The 10740-nt window shown below is 57.6% G+C and overlaps 2 protein-coding genes across 3 annotated transcripts; one reads left to right on the top strand and one right to left on the bottom strand.

The window, feature by feature from the left end:
- Positions 1-1230: 1230 nt before the first annotated feature.
- LOC147232641 (uncharacterized) lies at positions 1231-2825 on the bottom strand. The gene is made up of 2 exons (XM_086148818.1): positions 2589-2825; positions 1231-2410 (listed from the first exon to the last, which is right to left on the bottom strand). The coding sequence occupies exons 1-2, from the start codon at positions 2734-2736 to the stop codon at positions 1569-1571; spliced, it is 990 nt and encodes a 329-aa protein (XP_086004944.1). The 5' UTR covers positions 2737-2825; the 3' UTR covers positions 1231-1568.
- A 1969-nt stretch (positions 2826-4794) lies between these two features.
- On the top strand, positions 4795-10620 carry znf362a (zinc finger protein 362a). 2 transcript variants are annotated; one of them, XM_086149603.1, is made up of 9 exons: positions 4795-5111; positions 6895-6958; positions 7246-7453; positions 7796-7921; positions 8213-8540; positions 8716-8940; positions 9169-9247; positions 9347-9505; positions 9577-10620. In XM_086149603.1, the coding sequence occupies exons 2-9, from the start codon at positions 6896-6898 to the stop codon at positions 9682-9684; spliced, it is 1296 nt and encodes a 431-aa protein (XP_086005729.1). In that variant the 5' UTR covers positions 4795-5111; position 6895; the 3' UTR covers positions 9685-10620. The 2 variants fall into 2 exon arrangements, with proteins under 2 accessions (XP_086005729.1, XP_086005728.1); XM_086149602.1 differs by lacking the exon at positions 4795-5111 and adding an exon at positions 5530-5892.
- The last annotated feature ends 120 nt before the right edge of the window (positions 10621-10740 follow it).

The following is a 10740-nucleotide window of genomic DNA, read 5'->3' as shown; positions in this document are numbered from 1 at the left end:
CTTCTTTGGCGTTCCAAAAGCAGGCGTTGAAGACGAGACGATCGGTAACCTGCCCGGGTTTAAGGTCTGCCTCTTTACCCAAGTGGCCGCTGTGATTTTTCTCCTGCAGCCCAAACTGTGATGAAAATAAGAAATCGGGCCGCCCTCGCCGCTCCTCCTCAGGGACGTTCCTGCTGGACCTTCAGCAGAAGGTGAACATGCACATCTTTCCTGGTGTCTCAGCTCTTCATCCTAGGGTTATTTTAAACCGGTTGTTTTTTCCCTGCCGCTTCCTGAGGTGAAGTCATCAATTACACAGCGAGTGTCACCTCCACCTCTTCCCCCAGCTGAAGGACAACCAGGATGCGGAACTTTCTTTCAAGGTTCCACGTCAGGAGTCTGAGTATCTCCACTGAGCCAAAAGGAAAGAGCCTAGATTTAATTCTTATTTTGTTTGGGTTTTTTTCCCCCCCTCTTTCCATCTCTATGTCTTCCTGGATGCGGCGTCGGTGGGAGGTGGTGCTGCCCCACAGCGCCCCCTAGTGATCCACCGCCTCCACAGCTGCTCATCGGCCCTGCAGCATCTCAGTGTTCGGACGTGGACATGTCCTGACGCCTCTTCTCCTGAAACACTCACCCTCCTAAACCACAGTGCTGGTGGTGGGGGAGCCAATCACAGCTCACGCTGTGCTGAGGGGCAGGGCTTCACCTGGACAAGTCAGCCGTCAATCAAATAGCGGTTACTCTTTGACTCTGATTGCCGTTTTTGGGCTGTGGGATGAAGACCGAGAGCCCCGGCAGGAGAACCCGATCCGCTGCCAGATCAGAACCTGGAACCTCCCCGTGAGGCAGAACATCCAACAAATGTCAAAAGAAGAAGTATAAGCCAAAGAAAACTTGCCCCTCCTGCCTGCAGAAGACTTCTCCCAGGGATTAATACAAGTTGCTACTGGTCCAGGTGGAGGTACTTTGTACTCCTTTGGGGAGGGGTGTGAGCTTCACTTGAAGGATCAGGAGGAATTGGATGAATCGGGTAGATCCGGGATCCCGGCCTCTTAACATCTAGAGCTGGACCAGAGGTTCGATCCATCTCTGATGGACCAGGTGCCTTCAGATGTGTGTTGATATTCCCAAGTCACGGCAGGACGTGGTGAGGACCTGGAGGAGCAGGCTCAAGGGAGAGGTCACCAGAGTTCAGATTCCTGCTCATAATTTATTATCAGGATCATCAGACTTAACCTGTACAAAACAATTCATCGTTAAAGTGCATTAACCCCCACCAGAACAACACGTTCCTCATAAATTACAGCAGTGTTGATCATTATCTCACGGTGGGTTTGGGGCGTCTCGGTTCCCACGTCAAGCTTCTCCGGTCTAGTTCCTCCAAGGGAGCGATGATATTCCTGGGTGGGCCTCTCATTTAAAGCCCCTCAGTCACTTTTACAAGCCGCTTCTTCAGCCATGAGGTCTCCAGGCAGCTCCCAGCAGGCCCTGACCTGGTGGGACGGCCTCCTCAGAACATTCCTGCACACGAGCGGGCGCCATCCCTGTTCCAAGCTGCGATCCAATCGGAGTCCGTCCGGGCCGGGTCACACGAGCGTGGCGCCGCAGGGGGCCTGGGCGTCGGCCGCGGGCGGGCGCAAGGCCCTGAGGAGCAGCTCCAGCAGAGTCTCCACCGTCCTGAGCAGGACGACATTCACGCTCAGGTAGAAGGGCAGCACCAGGACGGAGACCAGAGCCAGACATCCCATCAACGCTTTGAGGCCGGGGCGGGGGAAGCCCCGCCGCTGCGCCTCTGGATCGCTGACCAACATATCCGGCGTCCCTCGCCTCGCCGTCGGCGCCACCTGCTCCGCAAGCGGGGCGGCGTCTCCGTGGCGACACGCTTGAACGCCGCTCTGAGAACCATCGGTGTGAACGGCACAGCTGCCGTCTGTTGTCCCAGGGTCAACAGGCGGCGCCGCCACAGTGACGTCAGCGGCGTCCCTGTTCAGGCCTAAGCCGGAGGTCAGCAGGAGGAGGACGAGGAGGAGGACGAGGAAGGCCAGCACCCAGCAGGGGTTCAGGCCGCAGGGCATCGGGCTCAGCAGGTCCGGCAAACAGCGGAGCAGCGAGCCGCCGGCCTGCAAGCAGGAAACGGCCCTCATCTCCTCCGGCCACGTCCGCTTCCCGACGCCGAGCGCCGCCACCGCCCACACTGACAGGCAGCAGAGGCAGCCCACGCCCGCCGCCGGCGCCTGCTCGCCTTCAGCCCGCCGGCCGTCCCACGCCGGCCCCGTCAGACTCTCGGCGGCGATCAGAGGCGTGACGAGGAGCAGCACGGTGCCGTAGGTGTTGCCAAGGAAGAGGAGGAAGCGGAGGCTGAGGGCGTCGCACAAGGGCGCCAGGGCCCACTGCAACGACTCCAACACCCACAGGAAGCTCAGGAACACTGCAGGGGAGGAAACGCAGTGAGCGGCAGGAGGAGGAAGGCCACGCAGAGGTGCTCCTCCGGCTTACCAGAGAAGGACCGGTAAGGAGGAAGAGTCGAGGAAGTTCAACCGAGTTCGTCTCCGTTTCGGGAAATCTGAACCGAGAAGGATCCCGGGGATCGGCGAGGCGGTCCTCACCTGCGAAGAGGAGGTCGGTGAAGATGAGGAGGCAGCAGCAGCAGAAGGCGATGGGGCTGCGGGAGGAGGTCAACCACGGCAGGAAGAGCAGGCTGGCGAGCAATTTGCACCAGCACAGCGCCGCCGCTCTGTCCGTGACGTCCTCCATGGCCGAGGCGCATCGGAGAACTGGTTCCAGCTCCACCCCAGGGCGGGCGGAGGTGGAGGAGCTGAGGAATCCCAGCCTCCGCTGACAACAACCGCCACGGCTCAGGAGGACGCCGAGGGTGGACCCTGGACCGGACGGCTGTTTGCGCTGCACGGGCGGGCGGGCGGGGGGGGCTGAGGGCCTGTCATTTGGAGGCAAAACAAATGCAAATCCAAGGCAGGACTATGTGTCCAGAAGACAGAGCAGGAACCTTCTCCACAGCAGGAACTCTCTTCTTCTTGTGAGTCGCAGCAGTTGCTATGCTTCACCTCCCCCTTTGCCCCACCCACGGGAGGAGGAGGGGGGGTAATAGCACCCTTTCACCCCGCCCTCTCCCTCCAGCAATTGCCCTGCCTGCACCTGGCCCGGTGGAGGCCCAGCCTGGGAGGGCGTGGTTCTGTTTGTCTGGGGGGGGGGGACCGGTCCGACTGGAACGGCGATCAGGGTGTGTGTGTGTGTGTGTGCGCGCAGGTGAGCTGGACCTGACAACGGCTGAGATACAAAGCTGTATCCTTCGGGGGAGGGGGGGGTCATTTAAATCCATAATCCAAACAAGCAGATCCACCAGAGGATTACTTCCTGCAGCTGATGGAACCTTGAGGATCTTCTATTAATGTCTGCATGGACATTTACATAATATCCTGTTTGACTGCTTTAGCTAACTAGCTGGACCCACCCAGTCCACCAATGGTTCTTGAAGGCAGGTTCTAGGCCTCCCAGGTGGCTTCCGTCATGAGGGTCAGGATGAACACTGAAGATCAATAACATGCTTTTATTTTGAGAATCCAGGAGGAACCTTGTAGTGATGTTTTGGAGCATCTAAATCACATCCAGCCCTGATTGTCTGACCAGCGGAACGCAGCCAGGTGCAGGTCCCGGTCTACATCGGGTCTCGGACGAGGTGAGGCCTTGCTGAGCCAGATGACTGTCACGTGCACGCTCTTCATCAGCAGGCGGGTCTGGATGGACGGTGATGCAGGTTGAAAAGGTGTACTGGTCACATGACCCGGTGCAGAGGAGGGAGCTGGGAATCAACCAATCAGGAGGCAGGAATGCGGACGCAGGTTCAGATTTTATACTAAATATACAGGACTGTCTCGGAAAATTAGAATACTGTGATAAAGTTCTTTATCTTCTATAATGCAAATACAAAAACAAAAATGTCGTACATGGACATGCATGGACTGAAATATTGCAAGCCTTTTATTATTTTAATATTGCCGATTACATCTTAAGAAAACTCAAAAATCCTATCTCAAAATATTAGAATATCATGAAAAAGTAATTTCTCTTTTTTTAATTGCATTACAGAAGATAAAGAACTTTATCCCAATATTCTAATTTTCTGTGACGGTCCTGTATATACCGTAATTTCCGGACGATAAGCCGCGACTTTTTTCACGTAAACGACGATACATCTAATATATGGACTTTTTTGGGTGGGGGACGCTAACGAGCTTCACGCCGCTAAAAGGTTTATCCTCGTCACATCGGACCGATGAAATGACCGGGAAATTCTGAGTCCGTTCAACTTCGACACCGAAGAAGACGACTTTGACGGTTTTAGTGCGCAGGCGGAAGACCGAGATAGCGATCGGCTAGCCGGTGCGGCTTATATTGAGGTGCGCTCAATAGTCCGGAAATTACGGTAGATGTATTTCTTGCTGTCACAAATTTCTCCTTGACGTTCACGTTTTTTTTATTTTAGTTTGTAAATGATTAGCTTTTTTAGCTTTCTAGCTAAATTTTAGCTGAAAAATATAAAAAAAATACATATAGACAAAGTGTATTTTAAAGGGGAATTAGTTGAACGAACCGCTCGTTCAGGACCTCCTTCACCTTCTCCTGGAACTCGGAGGTTCAGGAGGAGGAGGAACCTCGTTTGATTGACGGCTCCGCCATCTCCCTCCCGCCGCTCACCGGGACGCCACCGGCGGGGGGGGAGGGGGGGGGGCTACCGTGCGCGCGCTCGAGCGCGAGACCCCCCCGCCCCGCAAGCGCGCGCGCCCCCCCCCCCTCCTCCCTCGTGTTTGCGTGACGCCGCCGCGCAGCGCGACACGTGAGCAGAAGGTCGCGCCGCAGAAGACGCGTCCAGCCGCCGACGATGCGCGAGGCTTCGGCGCGTGCGTGGCGCGGGGGAGCAGCGCGCGGGGTTAAATTTAGACCGCGGAGAGCGGGTTAACGGGAGGACCGGAAAGAGCACCGGAAAGGAGCCCCGGCGGAGCTGCAGCACCCAGAAGTGAACGGCAGGCGACCCGGAAGGCGAGCAGTCCGCCCGGGAGCCACGGAGCGGCGGAGCCCGAGCAGCAGCCCCGCGCCGCCCCGCACCGCGACAGGTACGTCGACGCGCCGTCTTTGTGCTCGGCGGCCGCGCGCGCACCCGCCCCGCGCGCACGGAAGTCCTGCAAAAGTTGCGGCGAGACGATGCGGGTTTTTCCCTCCCTCCTCCTCCTCCTCTTTTTTTTTCTCCCCCCGTCGTGCAGATAAAAGCTTCCGGTGCGCGTCCGCGTGCCCGTCGACGGCCCCGAGGCGTGATGGTTGGAGGAGGTGTCAGTGTGCGTGTGCGCGTCCGCGTGCCCCCCTCCCCCTCCCCCTCCCGTTCCAGCCGGGCTATTCAAACCTGCAAATCAAAGTAAACAATCATCCGTGCGCGTCCACGCACCGGAGCTCCCCCCGCTCCCCCGCTCCTCCTCCACCGAACCGGCGGCTCGGCGGAATATGGCGCCCGGAGCTTATAAAAATAAGACGGGCTGCCATTTTTGTTTTCCTTTTGTCTGATTTTTTTTTTTTTTTTGTAACGCGTCTGAGGGGGGCGGCGCCTCCAAGCAGGACGTTCCGGAAGGAGGTCCGGATCCGGGTTCGGGTTCGGGTCTAGAACCCCCGGCCCGCTGCGTTTTGCACGCTTTGCTCATTTTCCACGGGAGGGCTTTCGTGTTCCGACAACGTGCGCGTACGTGCACGTCAGGCGCGACGAGGACGACGACGACGACGACGACTACGACGGAGATGATGATGTGTTTGTGAGAGCAGCGTGACGTCACCGCCCGACGTAACCTCCGTAACCTGCGCGCGGCCGGAAACCGCCGCGCAGACGCGCGCGATGCGTGACGTAACCAGGTAGGAGACCGGAAGTGGAGGGGGGGGGGCGAATTAATTGAAAACAGCGAGTGTTTGTGTGCGAGAGGGAGATTCATCAGGAGAGCTATGGATCCGGAGAGCGGTGGTATTGATCTCCCATCAGGTTTGAAAACAAACCTGGATCAGGTTCTCACCTCCTGCAGGAGTGGAACCACCAACCCAGAAGTACTTCTGCGAATACTATCACTGCTAATATTACGACTGTAAATGGGTGGAGAAGGGAAGCGCACGTAGAACATCAAGGAGTCCTGGATCAGCTGACAAGGCTCCAGGTGTTGTGGAGGTGGTGAAGATGAAGCCGGTTTCGGGTTGAATCCCGCCGCCTCTGCTCTCCATGCGGCGCCGCGGCTTTCCTGTTTTTTGTTTTTCCCCCCCTCATTTGTGTTTTCTTTTCTCCGCGGGACACAAAGACGTCCCCTGAGGGGGGAGGGGGGGCCGGCTGGCATCATTAGAGAAATATTTCTGGGGGTGTACGGAGTGCCGGCTCCCCGATCGGGTTTGTTTCTCTTGGCCGGTGACGGAGGGCTGCGTTCTGCCTGCGCTAAACCAAACAGACTCTGGAATGACGGCGCGAGCCAAAGCACGCAGGCGAGGAAAGAACCCCCCCCCTCCCGTCAATTATGGCGTTGAAAATGCTCCTGCTCGGGTTCCGTGTGACGTGGAAAAGATCCTCGCAGGCTCCGGGACGGATCCAAGACCGGCTGGACCCGGAGCGGTCGACCGCACGCCGGGCCAGAGACGGCCGCGGAAACAAAAGATGGCGACGAGTCTGTGTGTGTGTTTGTGTTCATGAGAGGGAGAGAGAGACCGCAATACAAGGGTCAAAGGTCAGGCGACCCCTGGAGTCACCTCCAAAGTCTCCATGCGCCGCCGCCAAAAACGTTGAAACGCAAACAACAGGAAGTGAGACAGGTTTCCCGTCTTATCGTAAAGCAGCCTCTTCAAGCCGCCGGCGTCATTGCCGCTGTCTTCTTCTTTCAGGATGGCGGAACCTCGTTTCAACAACCCCTATTTCTGGCCCCCGCCTCCCGCCATGCCCAGCCAGGTGAGTGGAACCCCTCAGCACACACACACACACACACACACACACACACAGAGTCTTGCAGTGTTAAAGATGCAGTCTGAGAACATCTGGAAACAGTGACTGGGACTCAAACCCGAGGGCCGCCCATTGCCGTGGTTTCCACGACATCGGGACATTTGTAATGAATCAATCATCTAAGTAGTCAGATTTCTCTCTGAGAGGTTCGGTTTCACAGTTCAGCCATTAGTGCGGTCGACGCGATGGCGCTTTCCTTAATTAATCACCTACTCTCTATCATTAAAATCAAGGAGCAGCTGATGGCGGAGAAGATCAGGGCGCCGAACCTGCCCGCCGCCTCCGTCCCGTCCCAGCAGCCTCTGCTGCCCCACTCCAGCCAGGCAGACGGCGGCCAGCACGGGATGTCCAAAGGCCACCAGATGCCCGTTCTCCACAACCACAGCCCATCCCAGCCCGACATCGCTCTGCACGCGCGCCCCGCCTCCAGCTCCGTCACAGGTAGGTCAGAGGTCACCGGAGGTTCCCGCTCCCGTTATCTCTGCTTTCTGTCCCCACGTTTTCCAATTCCTCTCCGGGTTCACCGTCGTCCTCTCGGTCAGCGGGTTCATTGAGGACTCTAAATTGTCCCTAGGTGTGAGTGAGGGGATGATTGACAGCTGACATCCAGGTTAAGCCCCGCCCCTTAGCCCAATCACCGCTGGGATTGGCTCCGGTCTTCTCACGTCCCTGAATCCGATTGAATCAAAAAAATGACTAGATCATCTGAGTGTGGGTTCGGAGTACCGGGCTCTTCATCAGGGTGCAGAGGAAGGACGGTGATCCTCCTGGTGGTCTCCTCAGGTCGTGTCCTCGGGGACGTGAACCTGAACCTGGACGACAAAGCGGCAATAAAGGCCCGAGGGTTTTGGGAGGACTGGCATCTGCGTCAGCTCATAGACCACCCGCCCAGGAGCAACCACGTTTCAGGTAGGCACGCCTCTCCACCACGAGTGTGTGTGTGTGTGTGTGGGGACGGATGAAGACGATGAGAACAGTGGGAAACACTACCTCAGTAACAACCAGGCTCCCCTTGTTTGACTTCTTTGTTTCTCCTGACTTAATTAGTGCCCAACAAACAGGCTCACTTCTGTGGTGTAGGACTACAAACGTGGCCTCCGAGATGCATGTGGACTACAAACATGGCCGTCCACACCCATTTGTGAAACGTACGACTACGGAAGCTCCAGATTCTACTTCCCGTGTTTTTCCCCCGACCAGGTGTTGCGCTGGCGTCCAGAACGGGCAACCTCAGCACGTCGGAGATCATCACCCCGACCACGCCGGCGTCCAGCAGCCACGCGCGGCTGGGCGGCGCCCCGGCCCCCCACCTCCTCTCAGGGCTAGCCGGCGGCCACGGCTTTGAGCCCGGGAAGAACCCCGGCGGCCTGGTGAGCCTCCTCGGCCCGCCGCCCCGGGACGAGAGGGGCCGCAAGAAGATCAAGGCGGAGAACGGGTCCTCCCTGCTCGTGGTGCCGTACCCCATCCTGGCCTCGGGCAACGACCCCTCCTGCGTCACCATCACTGTCAAGGAGGGCAAGACCTACCGGTAGGAAACGCACTGATTTCACAGCTCCTTTTACTCCACCCGTCTCCAGGCCGAGATGAAATATTCTTTTTCTTATAATGATATGATCGTTATGATGGACGCGCAGGCTACGTGAAAACTAGTGCTGTTCTAGTAAACCCCGTGCGTCCGTCTCATCCCTGCCGTTCCGATCCAGGTGCAAAGTCTGCCCGCTGACCTTCTTCTCCAAGTCCGACATGCAGATCCACTCCAAGACCCACACGGAGGCAAAGGCCCACAAGTGTCCTCACTGCACCAAGTCCTTCACCAACCCGTCCTACCTGGCCCAGCACCTCCGCATCCACCTGGGCGTCAAACCCTACCGCTGCTCCTACTGCGAGAAGTGTTTCCGCCAGCTGTCCCACCTACAGCAGCACACCAGGTCGGTCCACGCAGACGCAGACGGGTTCGGTGCACTTTGAAGGGGCCGGGTCGGGTAGGCCCGGGTAGTCCGAATCCTCCGGCACAGTTGGCTGCAGGCGGTCCGAAGTTGGCTTCAAGTCGCCCGCTCGCTCTCCAAATTGGCTGCAAACCGTCTGTCGGCTGCACGGCGTGGGAGGCGACTGCGCGGCATTCTAAAAAAACACACTCTCTGCTCTTCCCCTTTCAGAATCCACACAGGCGACCGGCCGTACAAGTGTGCCCACCCAGGTTGTGAGAAAGCCTTCACCCAGTTATCCAACCTGCAGGTTAGTCTCCGTATCTGTGTGTGTGTGTGTGTGTGTGTGTGTGTTGGTACATGTGGGAGATGCGGTGACCCTCCCTTCCCCCTCATTTCCTGCCCCCAGTCTCACCAGAGGCAGCACAACAAGGACAAGCCCTTCAAGTGTTCCAACTGCTACCGTGCCTACTCAGACTCCGCCTCCCTGCAGATCCACCACTCGGCGCACGCCATCAAGAATGCCAAGGCCTACTGCTGCAACATGTGCGGCCGGGCTTACACCTCCGTGAGTGGTCGCCGCCGTGCACTTTTCCGAGCCGCCGCCGCTCCTCTGACACCCGTCTCTTTGCCTCCCAGGAGACCTACCTGATGAAGCACATGTCCAAACACACCCTGATGTCCCACCACTCCCCCCAGCACAGGACTCAGTCCCCCGCCATCCCCATACGCATCTCCCTCATCTAAGCTGCGACCCCTGACCCCCCGATGGACTCGGACCCCCCCGAGGAAAGGGGTTAAAAAAAAAAAAAAAAAAAAAAAAAAAAAAGGAGGGGTGGCGTCGAATGAAGATTCGCTCTTTCAAACCCGTTTCTCACCTTCTTCTCGCCGTCCAGGTGGAGGTCGTCCACCTTGACGTCCAAAGACTCAGCAGCACTTTCAGGCCCGGGAGCCCCCCCCCCCCCCTTTATAAAAGAAAAAAAAATGATAATATTTTTTTGCGCGTCACTTCGTGGGGGGGGTGCAGCCACAGGCAGCTACGTGCGAGGGGGCGGGGCCTGGAGGATGGCGGCGAGTCTTTTTAAATGTTTGTGTCGTAGCGGCTCACTTTGACTCTTTTTCTATGTGGCTCCCTTTCCCAGGGGATCCGGACACACTCCATTCAGAAGCAGTCTTCCGTCGGCGACCCGGGCGCCACTGCTGTGTAATTTACTAAATGTGACACGTGTCGCGTCAGTGTGTGCCGTTTGCTGATTGGTTGGCCTCCGGCGGCGAGGGAACGGACAGACAACCCCCTCCCCTCCGCATGTTGCCCGGCTCGGACGTCTTCTCCACAGGCCAGGCGGCTTTTGTTTTTTGTATATACTTACCCAGAATTATCGCCTTAACGTCTCCTCCCCGCGGCGTTCCGGCTGGTTGGAGGCGGAGCCCCGGCTCGGCGTCGGCGCGCAGCATACGAAACAGGAAGTGGCGATAGGAGAGGGAACGGGAAGCGGTTCGGTGGGTTTCTGGCAGGCGTGGCGCCCAACTTCCTCTCGAGTATTAATGTTTTGATTAACGTTGTGGTTTTATAAGCGTTTTAAGCCTTAACTTAGCGACGGCTCCACGGCGACGGTCGCCACGGCAACCTGTACAGAAACTAACTGTCTACATCTTTTATAATAAAGAATAATTCCTATCATTGCACTGGGGAGACGGACGCTTCTTCTCCAGCAGAACGCGCACGCCGTTGACCCATCGGCCAATCAGGCGAAGGCAGCCGGGCCGTCTCTGACGCCACCCGGTGGTCCAGAGCGAGAAGCT

This window comes from Fistularia commersonii, chromosome 7, assembly GCF_037954325.1.
Source record: "Fistularia commersonii isolate RoL2024-O1a breed Wild chromosome 7, RoL_Fcom_v1.0, whole genome shotgun sequence".
NCBI classification, from domain to species: Eukaryota; Metazoa; Chordata; class Actinopteri; order Syngnathiformes; family Fistulariidae; genus Fistularia; species Fistularia commersonii.
Note: the sequence above shows the minus strand (reverse complement) of the source record. Positions and strands in the feature narration are given on the sequence as shown.

Coding starts and splice junctions, on each gene's coding strand:
- LOC147232641 (XM_086148818.1), bottom strand. CDS start 2,736: ATGGAGGACGTCACGGACAGAGCGGCGGCGCTGTGCTGGTGCAAATTG. Junction 2,411..2,588: donor CACCGACCTCCTCTTCGCAG/GTGAGGACCGCC, acceptor CCTCCCCTGCAG/TGTTCCTGAGCTTCCTGTGG.
- znf362a (XM_086149602.1), top strand. Junction 7,454..7,795: donor CGCCTCCAGCTCCGTCACAG/GTAGGTCAGAGG, acceptor TGGTCTCCTCAG/GTCGTGTCCTCGGGGACGTG. Junction 8,541..8,715: donor AAGGAGGGCAAGACCTACCG/GTAGGAAACGCA, acceptor GTTCCGATCCAG/GTGCAAAGTCTGCCCGCTGA.